The 23,763-nt window shown below is 41.7% G+C and overlaps 1 protein-coding gene across 1 annotated transcript in view; it reads right to left on the bottom strand.

The window, feature by feature from the left end:
• Positions 1–21,467, bottom strand: part of galnt10 (UDP-N-acetyl-alpha-D-galactosamine:polypeptide N-acetylgalactosaminyltransferase 10 (GalNAc-T10)) — an 81,534-nt gene extending 60,067 nt beyond the window's left edge. Inside the window, exon 1 of the mRNA XM_032534308.1 lies at positions 21,212–21,467. Within this exon, the coding sequence (XP_032390199.1) occupies positions 21,212–21,370 (159 nt within the window). The 5' untranslated portion in view covers positions 21,371–21,467. The remainder of the gene's footprint in view (positions 1–21,211) is intronic.
• Positions 21,468–23,763: the final 2,296 nt, after the last annotated feature.

The raw sequence follows: 23,763 nt of genomic DNA, 5'->3' as shown, positions 1-23,763 counted from the left end.
ATAAAACCCCGGGTCAATATTCCATATTACATTCTTATTGTAAACAGTACCTACAGCAGGTTCCAAAATGAATAGTCCAGACCCAGAGCATCAAAAACGTGACGCCAAAAGTCCCGACCGAGCTTGTCTGAATAGGACGCCAAAGGGCTAGAGGAAGTCCCAATAGCGTCAAACAGTGACGCCAATAACCCAGAGTGTCCCGACCGAGAGCGTCTAAATATGGCGCTTAAGATTTGCTGCATCCCAAAAAACCCCACCAAAGGCACCTGAAGTGCTGCTTTCTGACACAACGGAAATATATGTAGTCAAGCATTTAATCTAATCTAATCTAATCTAATCTAATTTTAAGTTGTTTCATAAAAATAAATGTGTTTTTGTTTTGTTTTGTTTTTGTTGGTTTTTACATAATAACATAAATTGTTTTTAAATTTTTAAATGTTATTGTTTCTATGGAGTTTGCCACTTATTAAGCCCCTTGGAGGGTTTTTTGGCAATCATCCATCACATCTTTTTTTTGTGTAATATATAATACTGTCTTAATGTTTTTGTAGTGAAAATAAAATAAGTCAAGTATTTAAGATACTAAATATAGACACGATTGGACACAGTAATAAGAATAAGACTGCAGCCTCACAATGCTACCAACTGAATACAATTTATTCAAAGGCCGGGTTGATAACTATTTCCTATATACACTGTTGTATATTTAGTTTGAAATGGTCTTCACACCCCAACAGCCAGGGTGAGGGGAACAGGTTATTCAAGAGGATTTTTATTGAACATTTCCACTTCCAAATCCAGTCTCTCCAAATCACAGATTCCAAGAAGCCTACGTTTTAATTTGTGATTGATGGAAACACCATTCCCTTAAACAGGTGTGCTATGGTCATCTATATGCAAATAGACATTTGAATGGATTCTTATTTTTACAGTTTGTGTAATGTGATGTGTTACGTTCTCTAATGCTACTCTGACCTCTGTTTGGAAGAGAGCTATTTTGTTTTTGTGTTTCAGGTCTGAGTCCCTGATCGTTCACAGGTGTTTTCAATCCAGTTATCAGAGAGGCTGCATAAAAGCTCCCAGGTCCGAGGCCCCGCCCCTTTCTCTTGCCACAACTTCCTGTCATGCTGGGTGTAGTTGGTGAACTACTCTCTGCTGTTGCATATAATTTGGGAATTGATTGATTGAATTGTTATCTGAAGCTGCTGAGGGTTGTCTGCCACGGTTTATTACCCTTGTTTGTTTAACATCGTCCATATATGTATGGATAAATATATACATATCTTTAAGTTGTGTAATAAAAGATACTTGTTACGGTACTCTGACTTGTTAGTCTCTCCTTTGTTAGTTTGTGATTTGTCTTACTTCCTAGCTTCCCCTAGGCATACAACTTAAAGGTTGTAACATGATGTCTAAGTGGTATGGCAGTAATGCAATGCAATACAATACAACAGCCCACACAATAGTAAAGAGTGTAATACAGAGTCTGTTTATAGTTTGTGCAGGCATAGTGCAAAAGAGCATTAAACAATTAAACCAATGTCACAGCAGTGCAAGTGAGAATGTACCACGATGCAATGAAGAATTTCTCAAACAGGAGGAGAACATTTTGGCCCCAATAGCCCGAATTTGGTGGCCTCTGGCGTGGCCCCCCATGTCCACTACGCCTTTCCCAACAGCAACAAATAACTTCTGTGCTCCAAAGAAGGAGCGAGAGAGGTCTCTCTCTGTCATGGATGGGCCAAATTTGCTGGGCTGGCAGAGCAGAGAAAAGGGAGGTAACCTTACCCCATATGACCGCATTAGGGGCAAGATTCCAGATCGGCCCATCTGAGCTTTCATTTTCTCAAAGACAGAGCAGGATACCCAGGGCTCGGTTTGCACCTATCACCATTTCTAGTCACTGGGGGACCATAGGCAGGCCGGGGGAACTCATATTAATGTTAAAGAAAACTCATAAAGTGACATTTTCATGCCATGGGACCGTTAAGTGTGATTAAAACTGTGATGGCATGCAAACCACATGAAAATGCTTTTAGCTACAGCTGAGTCTAAGCGGTAGGCAGCGAGCGAGTGGTTTGACGGACAGTTTTGATTGACAGACTGGCTGGAATGACTGCGCCAGAGCAGGCACTTGAATGACAGAACTTTAACACTGCAGCCATTTAGTATAATTAATATAAAATCAGCATTTCGATCTTTCACTACCATCCCTTTTGAGAATAATTAGTGGCTAATTATTCTGATTGATGGTGTAATGATATGTATGAGAAGGTCGTTGAGCTGAAGCAGCCACCGAGCCCATTATGCGAGCTGAAAGGAAGGATCGAGATTATTACAGAGTCAGATTCAGCAATGCATCATATTTGCTCTTTGTGTCACATCAGAAACTGACAGGTTGCTACGGCCGGAAGTTCTTGCAAAATCTAATGGAATAATAATATCCATCCATCCATCTTCATCCACTTATCCAGTATCGGGTCGCGGGGGCAGCAGCTCCAGCAGGGGACCCCAAACTTCCCTTCCCTGTGCCACATCAATCAGCTCAGACTGGGGGGTCCCGAGGCGTTCCCAGGCCAGGTTGGAGATGTAATCTCTCCACCTAGTCCTGGGTCTTCCCCGAGGCCTCCTCCCAGCTGGACGTCCCTCCATCTAGTCCTGGGTCTTACCGAGGCCTACTCACAGCTGGACGTCCTTCCACCTAGTCCTGGGTCTTACCGAGGCCTCCTCACAGCTGGACGTGCCTGGACCACCTCCCTAGGGACCCCTCCAGGAGGCATCCTTACCAGATGTCCGAACCACCTCAACTGGCTCCTTTCGACGTGAAGGAGCAGCGCCTCTACTCCGAGCTCCTCTCGGATGACTGAGCTTCTCACCCTGTCTCTAAGGGAGACGCCAGCCCCCCCTACTTTTGGCCGTTTGTACCCTAACAATAATACTATCATTGTAATTTCTTTACCCTAGAGATGCGTGTTCGTTCCTCGGTAGTGTTTTAATCCAAAGCACAATCTCATTCCTAAACACATCTTATATCGGAGGGGACTGCTCCGGTGCCGCTGAACGAGCCGCTGGATGTCCCTCGTTTTGGGCGGGATGTCTCGTTTCCTTCCTCTTCCTTAGTGTTGGCGTTCTAACCTCTGGTGGATTTCTGAGAACTATGGTTAACTGCTCCTCAGGTCTCTGCAGGGTAAATCCAGACAGCTAGCTAGACTATCTGTCCAATCTGAGTTTTTATGTTGCACGACTAAAACTACTTTTTAACGTTCACGTGTTCCACCAAAACAAGTTCTTCTCTGGGCTATTTTACAGAGGTGCCGTTGCTCCGTGCTGCACTTAGCATCACCCAAGACCATTGTGATTGGATTGAAGAGATGCCAATAAACCAGGGCATATTTTTCTACCATCCCGGAATATTGTGTGGTGGACAACAATCCACCAATACAAGACTGTCCTAAACATGAACTAGTCGTTTTGGTGCTTAAACTCAACCGTCATCGCTGCAGCTGTACCACGGCTGCAGCTGTATTCCTTCTAGCCACAACTGACCTGACATGCAGCGAGAGTCCATGTGTGTGGGTTCCTACAGAAAGGAATTGACATGTGCAAGCAGATGTAGAGGACTTTGCCTAGAACGAAAAAACCGAAGAACCTCACTCTAAGAAAAGCTGTCTTAATCACTCAACGCCAACATGCAGAAAATGAAACCGGACACAACATTAAACCGGCATTCTAGTGGAACATCCATTACCTCCCCGCCATTTACATTCAACTCATTTCAGTTCAATTGAATTCAGTTCAGTTTGAATTTGCTGCATCTGAGGAGAGGACATGTTATGACATGGTCTCCTGAGGTTACAGCCGAAACCAAAACGAGACCCAAAGAATAACAAACACTGGATTCCAATAACTCCATATGAAAACATTCAATATAAATAGTATATTACTGTTTGAAAGTACCAGAGCAAAGCTGCGGTGATGTTTCATATTTTGAAAGGGTTAATGGTTAACCGGTCCCTCGTAATAAAAAAAAAAAGTTCTTTTCAGCCGCATTTTAGCACCGGCAAGATCTTCCAGCTCTCGGAGAAATCAGAGACGTTCCCACGCCCGACGAGACAAATCCATCTACTCTGCGCCGTGTTCTGGGTCCAACGGGGGTCCTCTTACCAGTTAAACATGCCTAGAAAACCTCTAATGGGAGGCGCTTAGGAGGCGTCCTGATTGAAAACCATTACTGGCCCCCTTCCACGCGAAAGGAGCCAAAACTCTACTCCAAGCTCCCTCTGGATGTCTAAATGTCACCATACCACCAAAGCTGAGCCCATACACCATATACTGTATGTAGTGGGGGGGGAATAGAAGTAGAAAGTGGAGTAGGAGTAGAAAGTGGCATGAAAAGACAAGTGCAAGGACCTCAACATTTGTACTCTCTTTCAACTAAGGGGTCCTTGGCTGAAAAAAGGTAGGAGACCCCTGTTGTACAGATATCAGGGTTTCAATATAATGCTCAAAGATACAGGCCAACGCTTTTAGCAAAGCTAACCATCATTTCTTCTGTCTCACTGTGGGTGCCTCACCTGCAGCTACCTCACTAAACAAAACCCCCGGGGGTTGCCTGACCCTTTATCATCCACTCCAGCACTTGAAAGAGATCCAATTCAACCGGCGAGGCAGGTGGCATCGGACTCCAAATAAAAAGAGGGAATCTGCACCGCTGTGCGTATTGTGAAGCATCAGCCACATCACCAACACTCGCCTCATAAAGCCGCTGTAAGTGGCGTTCTCATTGTACGAAAAAGGAAAGAAAGAACAGCGAAGAGAGTAATCATTACTCCACTATTTGTGTAGCTTCCTCCAACTCCCTGCTGAGCCCTCTGCTGCTACCTTCCTAATGGCCATCATCACAGGAGCGATGCTGCATGCTGCCTGTAGGAGCCACGTTTCTCTTGTATTTCTGCTTACGGTCCATTTATAGCATTCATTGATTTGTTATATTATGCACAGATATTATAGGTGGTGCGCGTGTTTACCGGGGTTTGGGTGGAAGTGACAACAGTATATTTATTTTCTTCACCTGGTTTTTGGCCTTAAACAGAGAGGGAGCGAGGCGCTTTCTGTTGACTTTCTGTTCGCCTCACAAAGTAACTTTACATTTGGTATTTGTAGTACTAGTAGTATTTGACGTGTGCAGGAAGAAATCCATGAAACTAGATCTCCAAACGTGTGACAGTGTGTGTAATCCCTTGCAGCAGCACAATTATTTGGACTGCTTACAGCCACAACACGGCCACAAACGTTTGTTATGCTCTGGGCACTTTTCTGAAGTGGTGGAATGTAACTAAGTACATTTACTCAAGTACTGCACTTAAGTTCAAATGTTGAGGTACTTTTACTCTGCTTGAGTCGTTTCTTTTCATGCCATTTTCTACTTCTAATCCGCTACTTTTTAGAAAGAAATGTACTTGTACTAATTGTACTTTTTACTCCACTTCATTCATCAGCTCAAGTTACTAGTTACCTTACACAATAAAAGGTCCAACGGCATGAAAATGTCACTTTATGAGGTTTTTTAACATTAACATGTGTTTGTAAAGGTCTATAAAAATAGAGACTTCAGATACAGTATTAGGGGACCACTAAGGTCTAAAAAGAGACTCAGATACAGTATTAGGGCCCACTAAGGTCTATATAAAGAGACTTCAGTACAGTTGGTGGACCACTAGGTCTATATAAAAGAGACTTCAAATACAGTATTGGGGACCACTAAGTCTATAAAAGAGACTTCAGATACAGTATTAGACCACTAAGTTCTATATAAAGAGACTTCAGATACGTATTAGGGACCACTAAGGTCTATATAAAGAGACTTCAGATACAGTATTAGGGGACCACTAAGGTCTATTAAAAGACTTCAGATACAGTATTAGGGACCACTAAGGTCTATATAAAAGAGACTTCAGATCAGTATTAGGGGACCACTAAGTCTATATAAGAGACTCAGATACAGTATTAGGGGACCACTAAGGTCTATATAAAAGAACTTCAGATACAGTATTAGGGACCACTAAGGTCTATATAAAAGAGACTTCAGATACAGTATTAGGGGACCACTAAGGTCTTATAAAAGAGACTTCAGATACAGTATTAGGGGACCACTAAGGTCTATATAAAGAGACTTCAGATACAGTATTAGGGACCACTAAGGTCTATATAAGAGACTTCAGATACAGTATAGGGACCACTAAGGTCTATATAAGAGACTTCAGATACATATTAAGGGACCACTAAGGTCTACAAAAAAGAGACTTCAGATACAGTATTAGGGGACCACTAAGGTCTATATAAAAGAGACTTCAGATACAGTATAGGGGACCACTAAGGTCTTATAAAAGCATCCAAATAGCCCTGTCATGGTACCTTTTAAATAGTTCACACTAAATATATATATTATATATTATAACATACATGTCCAATGTCCTACAAATCCAGCTGAAATAATTAGACAGTTAAACACACAACTGTTCAGATCCTTTACACTTTGTAAAATGTGAGGATGTTTCTGCATTGAGTACTTTTAATACTTTAAGTACATATTCCTGATGATACTTACATACTTTGACTCAAGTGAAATGTTTAACTCAGGGCTTTGACTTAACATAGTACTTTTACAGTGTGCAATTAGTACTTTAACTTAAGTAAAGGATCTGACTACTTCTTCCACCGCTGCTTTTTTGCTCTATTAATATTCAAGGTGCGGCGTAAACCCACTAATAGGGATTTACAGGACCTACACCAGAAACCACGTAGCCCATGTTTGATCTCCATCAACTATTCAATCATTTACAACAAAGCACTGTGTCCCATTAGTGACAGGCCGCAATGGAAAATTATACTTTATCAAGCAAAACATTCAGAGTACAGCAGATAGAGAGAGAGGGAGAGGGAAGTGGGCTATTTCAGCCGCATGAGTGATCACTAATTAACTTTCATGTAGCCTTTTGAATTGTCTATTCATCTCACGTTTGCTGCTTACAAAGAATCTGCCCCAGATTGGGGATAACTATTATTATATATATTATAATATTATGAGTTCCACTTTGAAGGTTTTTTTCATGGATTTGTGTGTTTAAAAAGAAGTGACGTGCTGCAAACAAAGACAATCGGGTTTGACTCAGCGCTGACAGAGACAAATCTGAAAGTCATTCTTTAAATCGTTAAGACCCATTGTGTCAAAACTTTTCTTTGGTTAATCTGCCACTGGAATTCTTAACCGGCATAGCAACAGTAACTATACAGAACAACTATACAGAACAAATGATAAACGCAACACTTTTGTTATTTGCCCACATGTTTCATGAGCTGAACTCAAAGATCTAAGACTTTTTCTACGTGCAATCTGTGTTAGTGAGCACTTCTTCTTAAGTCTTAAGTCTTCCATAGTCCTGGAGTAAACCGATTCGAAAGACCGCCGTTCGCCAGCAGCCGCCATCTTCTTTGTTTTCAAGTAGCAGGGAATTCACACTGAACCGTCGCAACTGTGCCGTCCAAACGTTAAGCCCCGCCCACCGACTCTATACACAATGTGATTGGCCTGATAAGAATTTGTTTTTTCCAGCTCGCAACAAAGGAGAGTTACTAGACCGACCCTGGCTGCAAATTACATTTGCTGCCGCTAGGGTGCGTCTAGATTGCTAGGTTAGTGATAGTTAGCAATTGTTCAAATAAGTTTCTTTTTAAATTCACGAGTTCCTCTTAAAAGGTAATTTCTTTTTTTTTTTTTTCAACCTGAACTTTATTCCCTTTGTGTTTGTGAGTGACTGATAGGAACAACAATCTTTGAAATTTGCCCAGTATTAGGAGTGAACGCTGTAACCGACAGCCACAGACCGGACTGCAATGTAACCCTACGGGGAAATTGTGCATCATCACTTTGGTCTACTAAAAGTGCTTTATTTGCTGCTGACAGGCTCAGAAGTGTCTGATAACACTATGGGATCCCTACAGAGACAGACCTCTTTAAGACCTGTCTTTTCAACCAGAAACAGCTCTGAAGTTACTAGTGCTAAACCCACCAGACTCCATTTGAAATACAATACTTCTAGCGTGTATAGAGCTAACATATTTTCCACATGTAAATCGGTAAACTATGTGTTTATTACAACCAAAAGGAGAGTTGTGATGGTTTGAAAAGTGGAAAGACAACTTGAAACGGCATACATAGTTTAATTTTCTTTCTGTCAACTTTGAATAAAGTGTATTTTACAATGCTAAAATTATTGATTATTTACATGGAGTCTGGTGGATTTAGCAAACGCAATTTCACAGATATTTTTATCTTTAAAAAAATAGGTTTTTGGCGAGAGTCACTCTTTGACAGAAAGGTTGACCTGCTTAGAAATCTTTTCCATAATGTTGTCAGACACTTAGAATATTAATCTGAGTCTCCCAGTGGCAAAAAGAGCACTTTTGTGCAGGTAAATACAAGCACAATTGTCCCGTTAACTTACGTTGTATCTTGTTTCGCCGCTGCCAACTGCAGCGATCTTGCTAAATACTGTACCAATGCTAAAGATTGTTGTTTCCATCAGTCACTTAGACACAAAAACTTAGGAATATAGGTTCAAGGTTAAAAAAACGTCCAAAGTACCAAGTCATGTTTGCGCTCTCACATTTGAAAACAACCCTTGGATACTCTGTTCTGATTTACATTTGATAATTCTTTTCTACCCTTTATTGTTCTACATAATTCATATTCTTGACATATCTGCTGTCTTTTTGTGCCATCTCCCACTGGTTTCTGTTAAAGTGGCTCCCACGTCGCACCAGACCAGACTTGAAAAGGTCTCCAACACCTTAAAAACCAAAGTGAAAGTGGCACCGCAATGAACGGAAATGCCACGCTAACCTCTGAGGCATCAGCGGTTCTGCAAAGAGTTCCCTCATCGTGCTTTGTGGCAGCGGCTTTTGTTCTTCGGTGGATGTATCAAGGCACAAGGAAAACCTTTTTTCTCCTGAGAAATAAGTGACAGCTAAACAGAACAAAATGTCAGTGACATTTGCAGGTCTCACTCGTACCTTGAAAACTTTCTCTTGAAGCACAGTGGAAACGTTTCCAGAGGAAAAGATACACCCAAGAGGTTCGAGTTTCATGGTTTTAACACACGTGTTTGTTGCTGTTAAGCCTCCAAACGCTTTGCATCGTCTCGGTTTGAAAAGAGAAAACAGCTGTTGTGCTGTATTACTGCCTCACGTAGCATTCCCAAAGGTATAAGCACACTTCCAAGTAGGGCTGCACAATATGTTGTTTTGTTATTGTCATCATTAAATTATCTGTCACAATAAACACATTGCGAAAGCCTGCAACATATCACGAAATACACTTTTTTTATCAGTAGAAAATGGCACTTTAAAATGTAATTGTCATTCTATTTTTAAGTGTTGCCTTTTATAGTCACTTCACTGTTCAATTTCTTAATTTAAAATATGTTGGATTGGTATGGTTGTGTATGTGTTTCAGTTTCCTGTTTTTCTCCCTTGTCATGTCTTGTTTTATTTTCTGCCTGACGGGCTTCACCTGTTCCTTGTTACCTCAATCAAAACGGGGCACCACCCTGGAATCAGGGACCGATATTAAACTATAAACAGTCACGTAGGTGGGGTTACCTTTTAAAATACAGATTCTTTTGATTAATGTGTCTTGTATCTCTGAAAGGAACAGACGAAAGGGTGAATTTGAGCACTGACCGTGTTGAACAATTTCTATTACAATTATTACAGAATTTATTTAACTTCAAAATTATCAATGGCGAATCAATAATTCTTCAATCATTAAAACCATTTTGAAAACTTCTGCACGTCAACGTGTAAGATTTTCAGGCTCTCAATGTCCCATAGAAGCCCAAAATCCACTGTCTCAGGCTCTACAGTTGCCTAAAATCTTTATCTGTGAAGACACGTTTCCCTTTGAGATCCCTGTTTAATATCAGGTTTGATTCTCACTTTCCAGCCTCTCTTTTGCCCAGTACAACCACAGTCTGATCTGCTGGCCACTGAGCAGCTCCACTGGAGAGGCTGGAGGTTAAGGGTCTTGCTCAAGGCCAAAACATATATTCCGGGATGGTAGAAAAACATGCTCTGGTTTATTGGAGTTTCTTTAAACCAATCACAATCATCTTGGGCGGGGCTAAGCGCCCAACAGAGCCACGTTGCCTCTGCAAAATAGCCTCATGGAGGAACTAGTTTTGGTGGAACGTGTACCTTCAAAAATGGTTTTGGTCGTGCAACAGACAACTCTGATTGGACAGATATTCTAGCTAGCTGTCTGGATTTGCCCTGCAGAGATCTGAGGACCAGGTAACCATAGTCCTCAGATTGGACAGATAGTCTAGCTAGCTGTCTGGATTTGCCCTGCAGAGACCTGAGGACCAGGTAACCATAGTCCTCAGAAACTCACCAGAGTTTAGAACGGCAACACAAAGAAAGCAGAAGATAACGGACATCCAGCCGAAAAGAGTGAATTTCCCAATAAGATTTTTCGGCAGCAACGGACCAATCCCTGAAGTGGAACATCAAGTTTATAGACTACCTTTATTATAGCAGCTGATTGCTCAAATCCGATGTCCTCCCCAAAAGTTATTTTCAAGGTGACACGATTTTCTTATTTCAAGCACCCACTTTTGAACAGACAACCCTCCGCTTGCTTTCGGCTGCTTTCAGGTCTGCTGTGCTGAACAAAGCCGAGGAGTGAGCGAGGAGAGATAGAGGCGTAGTATTGGACAGCCTTTGTTTGGCATAAGGGAAAAGCTGGTATTACCAGCAGTGAGTCTGATAAGAACAGAGTTTCCCCATTCATTCTCTGGGGAGGGTGAATCGGAACACCTCGGGTCAATACTTCCCGTTTCCTCTCCTCCTGCTGTGAGCTGACAGAAGCCCGGCGTGAGAAGAGGAAGCCTTTCTGTTCTTTTTTTTTCCCCTTCCTGGTCTGTCAGAACACAGACAGATCCGCTTTCAACCCCCAGAGACACAATTACCTGTCTTTTCCCATACCGCCTCACCCTCACCTTCACCCTCCTGCTCCTCCTCCTTCATCTTCAGCCACTTCGCAAGCAAGTCAATCTGTGCTAGGGGCTCACAAATCCCCCCCCCCCCCCCCCGCTACTCCTGCTTTGGCTAGAGGAAAGGCTGAGAGATGAATAAGTATTTTTATATGTCCATTCACATGATAACACTGGCAGGAAATGTGCAGCAGACAGAGCAACATTGTATTTTGTGCAATGTATGTGTTATGAGCATGTACTTGTGTGTGTGTGTGTGTGTGTGTGTGTGTGTGTGTGTGTGTGTGTGTGTGGTGTGTGTTTGTGTGGTTGTGTGTGTGTGTGTGTGTGTGTGTGTGTGTGTGTGTGTGTGTGTATGTACAGTTTATATTACATGTGTAAATAATGCGTTTCATCACGATATGTTATTATATCGACTCTTTGGACAACCATACAATATTTACAGATATCACAAATTCCTCCACGAAAGTTTTTTGATTTGAGTCAATTAGGGGGCCTATGTCGATACAAAACGATACATAAGCCCACTTAACACAATCATTACATTTTTATATATATATATATATAATTACATGAAGCAACTCAAATTGGATTTGACATTTCCATTACTAAGCTCTTCCAGACATTTTAATTAAAAACAAACTACCGTATTTTCCGGACTATAAGAGTATATGTCGCATTAGTCAACAATTGGGCCATGAAGTGGGGAAAAAAAAAACGTATAAGTTGCACTGGACAATAAGTCGCATTTATTAAGAAATGTATTTCATAACAACATCCAGCAGAGACATTTAATCTGGAAAGGCAAGTTATTCAACTATACGATAGCACACAGAACAACAGGCTGAATAGGTGTTCTGTATGTTAAGATAACATATTCAGCTACTCAAAGCATAAAGAAGATACCTGGGAGGCTAAATAGGCTAAATTAACATAACAAGCCAGCGAGTCCAACAAGGTTGCGTTGTTCTTGGTTATCTGCTGTGTTTTCTGAAAAGCACTTTTATAACCTTGTTAAGAAAAGTTAAATGCTATAGAAATACATTTTATTATTATCATCATCCCACGTGACTCGTGAGAGACACCCTTAAAAAGTTAAATAAGGTATCAGCCCTGTTTGGATACACATGTCAACGACTCTGGGCGTCTACGCTGTGTTCTGCTTGACCCAGACATCAGCTGGAGGCGGAGGACCTCCAGCCGGAGGCCCCTGCAGCGAGGCACTCCAAACCCTCTCAAAGAGCAGCTCAGCGAAGCCACTGCACAGTCCATTATCTCCCAAAAGGAGTCATTATCCAGAGCCCCGCTGTGAGGGGGAGAGCACGAAGAGGACCAGAGAGAGGCCAGGACTCCTGAGGTCCTCTGCCTCCTGCCGCCTCACACTTTCTGCTCAGATATTGATGGATTGTGATGAAAAGATGCAGAGAAACTAGTCCATGCATTTCTTACTTCTAGTCGGGAATACTGGAGTTACTTATTATCTGACCGCCCCAATAAGTCCCTTACGACCCTCCAGTTAATCCAGAATGCTGTGGCAAAAAAAGATGACATTCCTACTGTATTAGCTTTTGAACACAGGGAGCACTTGCACGAATTCTCTTCCTCACCCACAAAGTAGTTAACGATCAGGCACCGTCACATCTCAAAGAGCTTGTAGTACCATACTGCCCCAAAGGAACACGGTGCTCCCAGAGGGCAGAGTTACTTGATATACTATATACAAAATAATTTATTTCAATAAATTATTATTTTTTGTCTTAAATCCACCAGCCATTTTCAGTTGCCGCATCCTCAGCCTTATTGGTAAGGTTACTGTAAGAAAACATTTTCTTCTCCTCAAAACAGGTTTCCTTTTCATTTTTTAGAACTGTACAAACGTTCTGTGCAACTTTCTCTGTCTACTGCAACTTCATTGCAACAAATATTCAAAAAACATTGCAACTTTTACCGCAATGTTTTTACAAAATCTCCCGCAACATCTGGCATTTTTGGCCACAACAATCTCAAAAAAAGGCTGCAAAATCCTGGAGGTACTGATTAGAGCCTGGTTCTGTTGAAGGTTTCTTCTGGTTATAGTGGAGGGTTTGTTTTCCTCGCAGCTGTTGCCAAAGCTTGCTCATGGGGGTATGTTGGCTCTCTGTAAGTTAAAGGCTGTTGTCTAACCTGCTCTACATGAATCGGTCATGGGATAATTTATGTTGTGATTTAGCGCTACATTAATTAAATTGACTTCACTTGATGTGAACACTTGTCTTTCAAAATGTTTGGACCACCGCCTGTTTCCATTGGCATATTTCCAGATGTAGTCTGTGGGCTCTCGCTCCTAAATCAAGGTAAAGATCAAGCTAAGGATGAAGACAGAAACAGAACACGGCATTCTGCAAACAGGTGCGTTCAGGGAGAAAATATCACATCGAGCTCCTTTCTCTCAGTCCAGTCATGACAAGTGAAAAGGTGGATTGTTTCTTGGTTTTTACAAAAAAATACAAACAAGGATATAAAACAATTTGTACAATGTTAGGTTTAATCAAAGATGAAAATAAATGGGAGCAAATCCAGCAGCCAGGTTTGAACATGTTGCAAAGAGAGGAGGCTGATGTAGCAGCACATTGACATCCATATGGGTGTAATGTTACGGTGTGTACATAGTTCACTCAGCAGCGCTCTGCTTCTCTTTTCAGCTTGCAGTATCTGTACATATGGGCGTGTACACACACACAAACACGTAGTAAACAAACAGAAGAAGAACATACACCAAGAGAGGAGATATAAAGTCAGTCAAATCCAAAGAAAGGACCTCACTAACACACTATGGAGGGTGAACTGTATAACTGCACACACACAGCACCCGCTCAAAGCAGTCCTGCTATCACCTGCCAACAGCCGGCTGCAGAAAGTCTCCCAAACAGCTTAAAGGATATTAATAAAAACGGTTGGGGGATACAGCTGGGATTTATGCAGATATCTGAATTTCAACACCTCATTTAAACTAATAAAACTCTGTTTTAGGGACATATATTAAGGCTGAAATGGCTGATTTTTAGGAAGGGGCAAGAGGAAATGAACTTGGAATATTTGCATGAGTAGCACATGCTTGCAACCATATCCAAATGATCTCATTTGTTTGTTGTACTGCCTGCTTGCTGCCACAAACAGTTTTCTTTGTGACTACTTTCTATTAAAAACTGCTGAGAGTAATATCTGTGGAGTATGCACAAAAAACCAAGATGTTGTCAGTATAAATACTGACTTTCCAATACTTTAAGTGGGACACACACAATGTCTTTCTCCTCCATTGTACTGGGATGCCTGCTGATGTTTCAGAGATGTTTCATAGATGCATATTTTGAAGCCTTGTCACATAAAAGTGAAAATATCTGTGTTGCCAGACACTATTTGGGGTAGAATTGTCGGGGCCCTTAAGAAGGGAGAGGAGGGGGGAAAGCATTTTAAGCAACCTTGCAGAAGGATTTTGACTTGCCAACAAAGGAACAGATGAAAACACATGCAGAGGCATAAGCATGGTGTGATGGACCCGCTGGGGGGTTCAGGGGTAATTTGCAGCTGTGTTGGTTCTGCTGGGATCACCGCCTCCATTGGCTCCAGTCCAAACCCATCTGAGCTGTTCAAATAAGTTCCCTGTTGTCATGTCTGAGGGAGAGGAAGGCCGGGGAACAACAGCACAGAAATACTGTACAGTGGCCATCAAGAGCGAAGGCGAGGTAGCAACAAGTCCTCCAAACCAAATACGACGATGTATATGGTTTATTCCCACCCTCTGAATAGACCCACAGAAGCGTATCATGAAATAGCACCCTTAGTATTTGCGGTTTGGTTAGGTTTAGGCAACAGAACTGCTTAGAAACATCATGGCTCGAGTTAAAAACGCTTTGATTTGTGACGTTACTTCACTGCCAGTTACGCATGTGACATATTTCCGTTTGTTTCTGTTTAACCTACCCCCATATTCAACGCATTCGGGTTTGTATGATAGCCTATGAAATTAGGCGACTACGCGGGGCACCGGCTACAGAGCTCTGGGAGCTGTCAGTCGTATCAGTGGCCATTGCTAGTTGAGTTTAGCCGACCAAAAGGGGACTGTGAGCCGGCTACAGAGCACCCCCAAATGACGGCCCTTTCAGTGGACATTACAGTGGAGTTTAGCCAACAAAACGTGAGTGTTATGCAGCAACGACAATTAAGTGTTAACAGTTAACAACTAGTTAAGTTTAGGGTTAGGGTTTGGCTCAAAACACTCCAGAGGAACGAACACGCGTTTCCTAGGTCTTGTGTTTTTTCCCAAGAAGCGAAGTCCGCTCCACGGTTTGAGGGCACTGTGTTTCAGGACCCAAAAATCCACTCCGACTTCCTGATTCAAAGGACAACAGCCAGCCTTATTGGGCACTCTTATACTTCCTGCTTTTCTCCCGTCAAATTTACTACGTCCACTACAAGGCACCATCTAACAATTTAAATTAAATACGAGTCATAATCGCTGACTGTGCGAACAACGTTTATATATTTCTTCACATAGTGAAACTAGGCCTGCACAATTAATCGTTATAAAATCACAATCTCGATTCACCCTGTTCACGATGTAGTTTTACTACAACTACAATTTTTTTTTTTTTAATGACTTTGATTCTCATTTAATTTTACGAGCCGACTGAATCACAAACGCTACTACTTTCTACTGTGAGTTTTACACATAGACTATAAAATAGGTTTTAAAGCTCTCCCGAGCGCTGCAATGCTCCCCGGCTTGTGGTGATAAGCAATATGCTATAGGTGACAAAAATAAATCTGTTTGGTGCTGCCAATCTGTTTTTTTTTTGTCATGGTTCATGTGTGCAATACACATTACCCTTTGTGAGAAAAATATCATGGCAGAGAATCGTGATGCTAAAAAATTGTGATTCATATTTTTCCCCGAATCGTGCAGGCCTAACTCAGTTATTACTGTTAAAACTGTCTGAAAGATTTTGGGGTGGATGGTTGGGTCAACAACGTGTATGACGGTACCAAGAAAACTAAAGTTAATTTGTCAAGTGGCAGAAAATGAACTAGCTGACCGGATACACAGCAGAATCTGCTCGTTGTGATAAAGGCCTCAACAATTTGTATTACTTTGTCAGCAAAATTTTTTTTAGAGCTACAAAATCCAGCATCTCATGTCCCAAGAGGCAGTAGCAGTCTCCTCTCTCTCCCTCTGTGAATGCCCTCTGTCAGCAAAATTCAGACTACAGATGAGTGACTTGTCTCTGCTTGTAGCTTCTGAGCTGGACTCTGTTCACCATGGGGCTACTAAAGCACAGATGTGGCTTACATCGACTCGCCTAAACCCTCCTCCCAGCATCTCCTCATCTAAAGCAGACTCGCTCTGCTCCGCCGCGCATGAGTCCCACTGTGCGGCCATTGGCCGAGGAGACATGTTGCTCCTTTCCTCTCCAGCGATCAATGCTCAGCATGGTTAAGAGGCACGAATCAATCGGTTTAACACAAAGAGCTGTCGGTGTGCCGCTGAAAGGTTTAGCCACACTGTGGGGAGAGATACAACCAGTCTTTTTTTCCCTAAGATTTGGAAAAATCAAACAACTACAATCTAATCATTACATGGAAAGTCAAACTTCAAAACACAGACTACCCAAAGTGCCGCCGCTCGGCTTTGTTTTGGCTGAAACATTCAACCAATTCACGCTTCTGGCCATAACTTAATCACAGACAGTCTGTGTTCAACATGCTCTACAATGAGTGCTTTTCATTCAGCTAATTATTCTTCCTCCCAGCCTCGCTGCTTGGTCCTCCAGCCTGCCCCACACATCAATTGAGGTTAACTATCATCCAGGATGTTCCAAATCCTTGAATGCATCTCACAGGAGATTAGGAACGAGGAGGGAGGACGTTTCAGAAGAGCTTGGATAGTCCTTGGTTACCGGATGGAAGTCGTGATCAAAAGAAGTCCATTCCCGAGATAAAGCCTGACATGCCGCAGGCTTTGCCCCTCACCTTCCGCTCTCTGTGTGTTGCCGTTGTCAAACTCTGTTCGCTTCGGAAGAACAACAAAAAGCTTCAAGCTAGCAAGACAGGCTTAGCCTTAGACACCAGGCCCTTCTCAGTTGTAACTGATTCACAGCCCATTTCCAAAGGGGCGTCACCGATGGACGCCGCTCAAATGCCTCTGGGCGCATTGGATAGACCTAAAACCAATGAGAGCGATAAGGGAGACAACGTATGCAGCGACGGAAAAAACATCTCAACCAGCGAGCATGTTGCAGAGCGCTATCGTCGTTGTGTAAAGCCCGCCTCAACGGCTGTGATTGGTGCCTCGATTTGGAAATACTGGAAATGGGTTTGAGTGGGCTCTCCGGCCAGACGGACTTGCAGAGCAAATCTCAAATTTACCGTAAATTTGTCAGGGTTTTCCCAGGCTAAGGCAGGCTTGCTTTGTTATTTTAGGAAATCATTGTTAATGCAACAACCCAGCAACCCTTAACCCTCCAGTTGTCCTCGGGTCCAATTTGACAAAAGCTTTCTATATCAGATAAAAGACAAAAGACAAAAGAACGTTGAAAAAAGAGACAAATGTTAAAAAACAATTACAAAAACGCAGAAATAAAATGAACAAATCGCTCTTTTTTTAAATGCTGAAAAAGTGACAAAGAAAATCAGAAAAAAGTGACAAAAGAAACATCAAAAACATTGGAAAAAACAAAATGGTTTTTTTTTTTTTTTTACTAAAACATAATTTAAAAAGTGACATTTAGGAATGAAATTGACAAAAACATCAAAAAAAATGTCGAAAAAGAACAGCAAAGCGTTGAAATTTCAACCCAGAGAAACACAAAAGATGCAGGTCGATGGGAAGACAACGCAGGAGATCCGAGTGAATCTGTTTAGTGATTGGTCCGAGCTGATGGGACAGTAAAATGAATACTGCTGACTGTTCCAGACCAGTGACTAGATCTCTAATCAATACTTGAGAGACAGTCAGTACTTAATTATCCCTGCACATTATAGGTCAGCAGAGATGCTGTACCTCACGATTAACTGCAGTCCGCTTAAAATGAGTCTGGAGTGAGCGAGGAGGCCTCGTTCAAGTAAATACTTTACGTTGTTCAATACCTATTATCCCTGTTAGGAGGAGACATGCATGAAGGAGCAAGGAGCCACGTTAGGAAAGCAGCACCCATTTTTAAAGTGCAGAGAAACACAATAGCAGCAGTCTACTGCCTTATGGAAGTACTCTTTAAAGGGCCAGTGCATCCAAAATAATATCTCACTTAAAGTTATAGTCCGCTGTAGGGCTGGGTATTGTTCATAAACTTTCAATAACGACACCAATACTGTCTGGATACTTTTTGACACCTGTTTGACACGACTGATCCATTGTACCTGCAGTGAATCCACGCGGCACTTTTTTTCATAAAAGGAGCAAGAAATAATATTTAGAAAATCCATCTTCCTCAAACTAAAAGGCTCCGGGGCGAACAGCAGACTGAAACTAGTAAGAAAAGAGTACACCCAAATGAACGAGGACGCCACTGAAGAATTGCTGTCTTCTCCTCCTCTCTGGGTTAATAAGCCTTTAAAAAAAACAAAATGTATGAATGTTGTTCATTAATATTCTATTGTATCTAAGACATGGGGGGGTGCATGAATGAGACTGCGGCTCACTGTGTTCATATTTGGTTAAAGCACTGCGTCGTCTACGAGTGAAGCAGACAGAAACCAACAAGGGGAATAAAATATCCGCTACAAATGGCTCTAACAAGACGTATGTGGGAAAAGGCTGAATGGGATAAGTGTATTGATTTTTATCTACTTCAATGGAGCCGTAACAGCCCACAGGGAGCACTCAGACACAGAACACAAACTCGCATATTGTTCCTTCCCTTTTCCTCATTTGTCCTTTGTTACTCAGTATTACTCAATATTCTGTTTCTCCATATTCTTGACAAATACTGCAAACAACCAACGGCAAGTAAGGGTGCTCCGATTGATCGGTCACTGATCGTTATCGGCCGATCAGACGCACGGCTCGTGAGGAAAAAAAAGCTACAACTACTGAAAAAATGTCTGCAGAGATTGAAAGGACATTTTTTTGATTTTGAGATAGGACAAAAAGCTAAGAAATTACTGAGATATTCACTAAAGACGTGTGACTGTTACGTCATGGCTTCTATTTTCAGTTGATTACAGCAGCAGGAGAGAGGGAGGAGAGAGGGGAAGGAGAGGGGGAAGAGAGGAGAGAGAGGAGAAAGGAGTGAGGGGGGAGAAAGGGAGGAAGGAGAGTGGGAGGAGTGAGGGAGGAGCCTAAAATACTTTCCACCTCATGCCTTATTATCTTGACATGTGTGATTTTGTTTTCTTTGCTCGTCACTTTATGTTTAAGTTCACTTTAAGTGTGTGTGAATTATCAATGACATTTATTTTGTAATTTATTTCGTAATCAGGCGTATTTGTTAAGCTCTCGGCTGTTTACGGTGTGTTTCTAACAGGAAGTAGAACGTTTCCTGTCAATAAAAGTAAACAGTTGACAATTCACACGACATTACCTTCTGTTAATTCTAATACAAATACATTGTTGTTAAGACTATTAAAATTATTTGATGATAATTACAGTATATGACATGATAAATAGAAGGCTTCAAATAGACCCGGTGACCGGGACTGCTTCCAGCAATCGGTGACTGAACCCAAAAACCCTGATCGGAGCACCTTTAACGGCAAGCCTAGTTGTTTCCCATGGCAACAGCTACAGACGGTGATGCTGAAGGGCAGTGACATCGATTAAAAACATGATCACCAAACGAAACCTTCTGCAGTTGCTCATCACACAGGGGAAAGACGAAAAGGTTTGAAACAAAACTGAACATTTGGGCTTAACAATCACTTCATTTCCTGCATTCTGGGGAACTTTACTGCAACAAGATATGGTGCAAATGTGTTTATTTATGTAAAGGAAATTATAACAGGCTTTTTGGGGGTTGTGCTGGACAGTTTCAATTATTGGGGGGGGGGGGGGGGGGGGGTTGTAACGCCCATCCCCCTGTAAATTACCCCTATGACTGGAGGATTGGACACTTTCCAAGCTTTATCACAGCAGTTTTACAGAACCAAGAAGCCCTTTTTCTCCAGTTTAACCTATTCCATATTTATTATTTATTGTTATTATATTTATTTATTTATCACTCTGCTATCTCCAACTGTGCAACATGTCATTTCTATTCATCCGCACCTAACTCATCTCTATCTATCTATCTATCTATCTATCTATCTATCTATATACACACAGTATACACACACATATATATGGATACAAAGAGACACACACACACACATATGTATATATTTATATAAAAGAATATCTGTTTACATAAGGGTGTTTATTGTGTAAATATGTTTGTTTTATAACTAATATTATTATTATAACTATAACTAGTTCACATACTTTACGTATATTTTTTCTCCTATGTCTACTTATTCTGACGTGTGTACATTTTTCTTCTTCTTCTTTTGAGCTGCTGTAGCGCAGGACTTTCCCCAGTGTGAGATTAATAAATCTATTTTATCTTATTTCTAAGTATGGGCGCTCACCATGGTGCTGAACCCGAGCAGGGATGGACTGCCCGGGCGCTCTCCGTGGTCCTGACGCCGCACCGCCGACGTACATGCAGTCGGTGACATTCTCTACCTTAATGCACGGATTTAGGCGCCCCGGTACGGTACGGTGGCTCAGTGGTTGGCACTTCTGCCCCACAGCAGGAGTTCGATACCCCCCGGTCCGGGCAGGGCCTTTACCCGGGGAGTTTGCGTGTTAGGGTCAGCGTGTTTTGCGTGGGTTTCGTCCAGGGTGCTCGCGGGTGTTCTCACACCATAAAGACACACATTGTGGGTCAACTCGGACTACCGGTGAAGAATTAGCCGTCATGCTAACAACTGCTGCATTTCCAGGAATGTTAATCAGCGTGCATGTCGGAGTACAACACACCTTAAATGACTGTCCCTTGTGAAGTCGCACGTACACATTTGTTTCAGATAGTCCTTGGCAGAGCAGTTTTTTGAATTGAGTAGAAGTAAAGAAACACACTCAAAAGCTCCCTGAAGACAGCAGAGAAAAACCCACTGAGGTGTGTGTAATAACCGAGCTTTTTCCTGACCTGTATCCGGAGGATGCCGCCCGGACCGTCCGCCGTGTCGGGCGAGTTGTCGAACACCCGGTCCCGGTACAAAGACCACAGCCCGACGTTGGGGAGGAAAAGTAGAGCCGCTATGAGCAGCCCGGCGACCTGCAGCAGCCTCTTCTCCTTCCGCCTCATCTCTCCGGGAGAAAGAGTGTGAAGCAGCGGCGGCGGAAACTAGCAGACCCCGGCTCCCAGCTTCTCCGAGCGGAGACAACTTTCACTCTGACCGACTGGCGGGAGAGACTGACTGCTTTCAAGCTGGTTGAAATAACCTCAACGGACGCCACGTCCGCTCATGACTTTCATAATAAAAGCACTCACATTTACAAGTTGCTCTGACTTTTCCTTTTTTTGTGATTAACAATTTTTTTTTAATTTTAACAACATAGAAAACATACAGCTTGTGACATGAACACCCCCCCGTCATCAGCACCCACCCAGACCATTCAACAAAATATTAACAAAACAGACAATATACCAGTGCTTTGACTAAAGTGCAATTCATGAACCTAAACAGGCAAAAAAGAGTTTTTTTAAGCCCCCAACGTTGCCTTCCAGGCAGCGCTGCACTAGGATTAGGCAAGGGTTTGGGTAAAGGTTTTCCGAAGTCAATGGTTGCAGCAATGCCTGGAAGTCGACGTCAGGGGCAAAAAACACCTCAAGCAAAAACATTCTTTATCAATCAATCAATGGACATTTATTTACAGCAACTAGCAGGTATCCAAAGTGCTTTGCATCAAGGACAAGAATCAAGCAACACAACTTACCATACAAATGATATAACACAGAACACAGTAAAGTCAGAACAGGTTACATAAAAATAGGTGCAGGATCAGGAGAGGGAAATGACACACGGTTACTGTGTATTTAAAGCCACTTTAAATAAATAGGGGACATAAAAACTCAAAACCTAACACCAGGAAGAAATTTGACACTTTTTAAAGTTTGCCAAATCCAACTCCACAGTTAAAGTGACATTAACAATTCACAACATGCTTATGAAATGACATGCACATGTGCTTATAAAATGTCTCCAACAGTTTGTCTTCGCATAAATAATATCCAAATTTTGAAATCAAATAAAAAATGTTTGTATTTAGTCGCTTGAATGCAAAGTAAATAATCTTGTTGTTTTCACAGTCCACCAGTGTTCATTGGGTTTATTAGAAGCAGGAGGTCAAATGACAAAATCCTTAAATACAAGATCAAAGATACAAAGAAATGGATGTGGTTCTGGGAAAATTAATTATTAAGGACTGGAAAACATCAAATCCACCATGTTTCAGAAACTGGCTACCACGTCCTTCCCCCTCTCTCTCTTTCTCTCCCTTTCAGGTCTTCGTCTTTCCTATCAAAATAAAGGCCCAAAACCCCCCAAAAATAATCTCAAAAAAGCTAAATTCATGTAGACTTCTGGACGTCATAGATGTATAACTACATAGTGAAAGAACACACAGCTCAGCCAGCAGCTTGTGAGCATTGAAGCCAAAGCTGTGGCTTGATGCTGTGACAGACAATACCCCAAATCATGCAGCGTGAACACACTCCTGTGCATAATTATGTGTGTAATTAGGCTGCGGGAGGTCTTTCTATCTCACAATTTGGGAAGATTGACACAATTATTTCAGTATGTGCACAGCTCCCATCCTATTTCAACTGTGAAGGCAGGAGTACATTTTGTATTTTCTGTGTTTTCCTGTCACATGATTTTTATGTTTATGTTTTATATTTCTATACATTTTAGAGGCAGATTAATAGTATCGACGGCCAATCTATTGCTTACAAGTATTTTAGATCAAATGTGTGTTCTGCACCATTGGTGATTTTAGACCCTTTTAAAGGCTCATGCCACTCATAAAATTAATCTCAGCCCAATTACTCCTTTCCCGAGGCTGTTTTGAAAAAGAAAAAATCAATTTTAGAGTTTAAGTGAGAGTTTATGAACTTGTCTGTTAGGGTCAGAGGACAACCAAGTACCATTAGTAGTCCCAGAGAAGAAGTTGGTCATCTCATGTCGCAGATCAAACCCAAATTAAAACCTAATCAGCTAAAATTGCTGAATGTTAGACCATTGTGTCAAATTAATCGTTATTACTGTGACATAAATAAGGCGTCAGGTTTACTTCCATCATAGTGTTAATTGTGTCAAAAAACTCAGTAGCTCAAGCAACTTTATCCATGTGACTTTTTTTCATTCTCATCTCCCCAAAGGTCTGATCCTAGAATTGCCCCGTGATGCAAATAATGCAAGTGATGCTTTTGTTTTGAAGGTTGAATCACCCAACTTCCTGTGATTTTCTGAATCTCTCCATCAAGCTTGATGAATTTTATCATTTTAAAACAAGGCTTGTGTTTGACAGTCTATTTTTTCTGAATTTAGTGTTTGCTTAACCCCGAAAAACCCATCACTTACACTGTAACAAATTAAACATAAAATTTACAGTAACTTAGTTTTGGAAGCAAGTTACTGTGAATTTATTTTACAGCAAAGGTACTGTACTTCCATTTACAGTATTTTATGTATTCAC

Source organism: Etheostoma spectabile, chromosome 13 (genome assembly GCF_008692095.1).
Source record: "Etheostoma spectabile isolate EspeVRDwgs_2016 chromosome 13, UIUC_Espe_1.0, whole genome shotgun sequence".
NCBI classification, from domain to species: Eukaryota; Metazoa; Chordata; class Actinopteri; order Perciformes; family Percidae; genus Etheostoma; species Etheostoma spectabile.
Note: the sequence above shows the minus strand (reverse complement) of the source record. Positions and strands in the feature narration are given on the sequence as shown.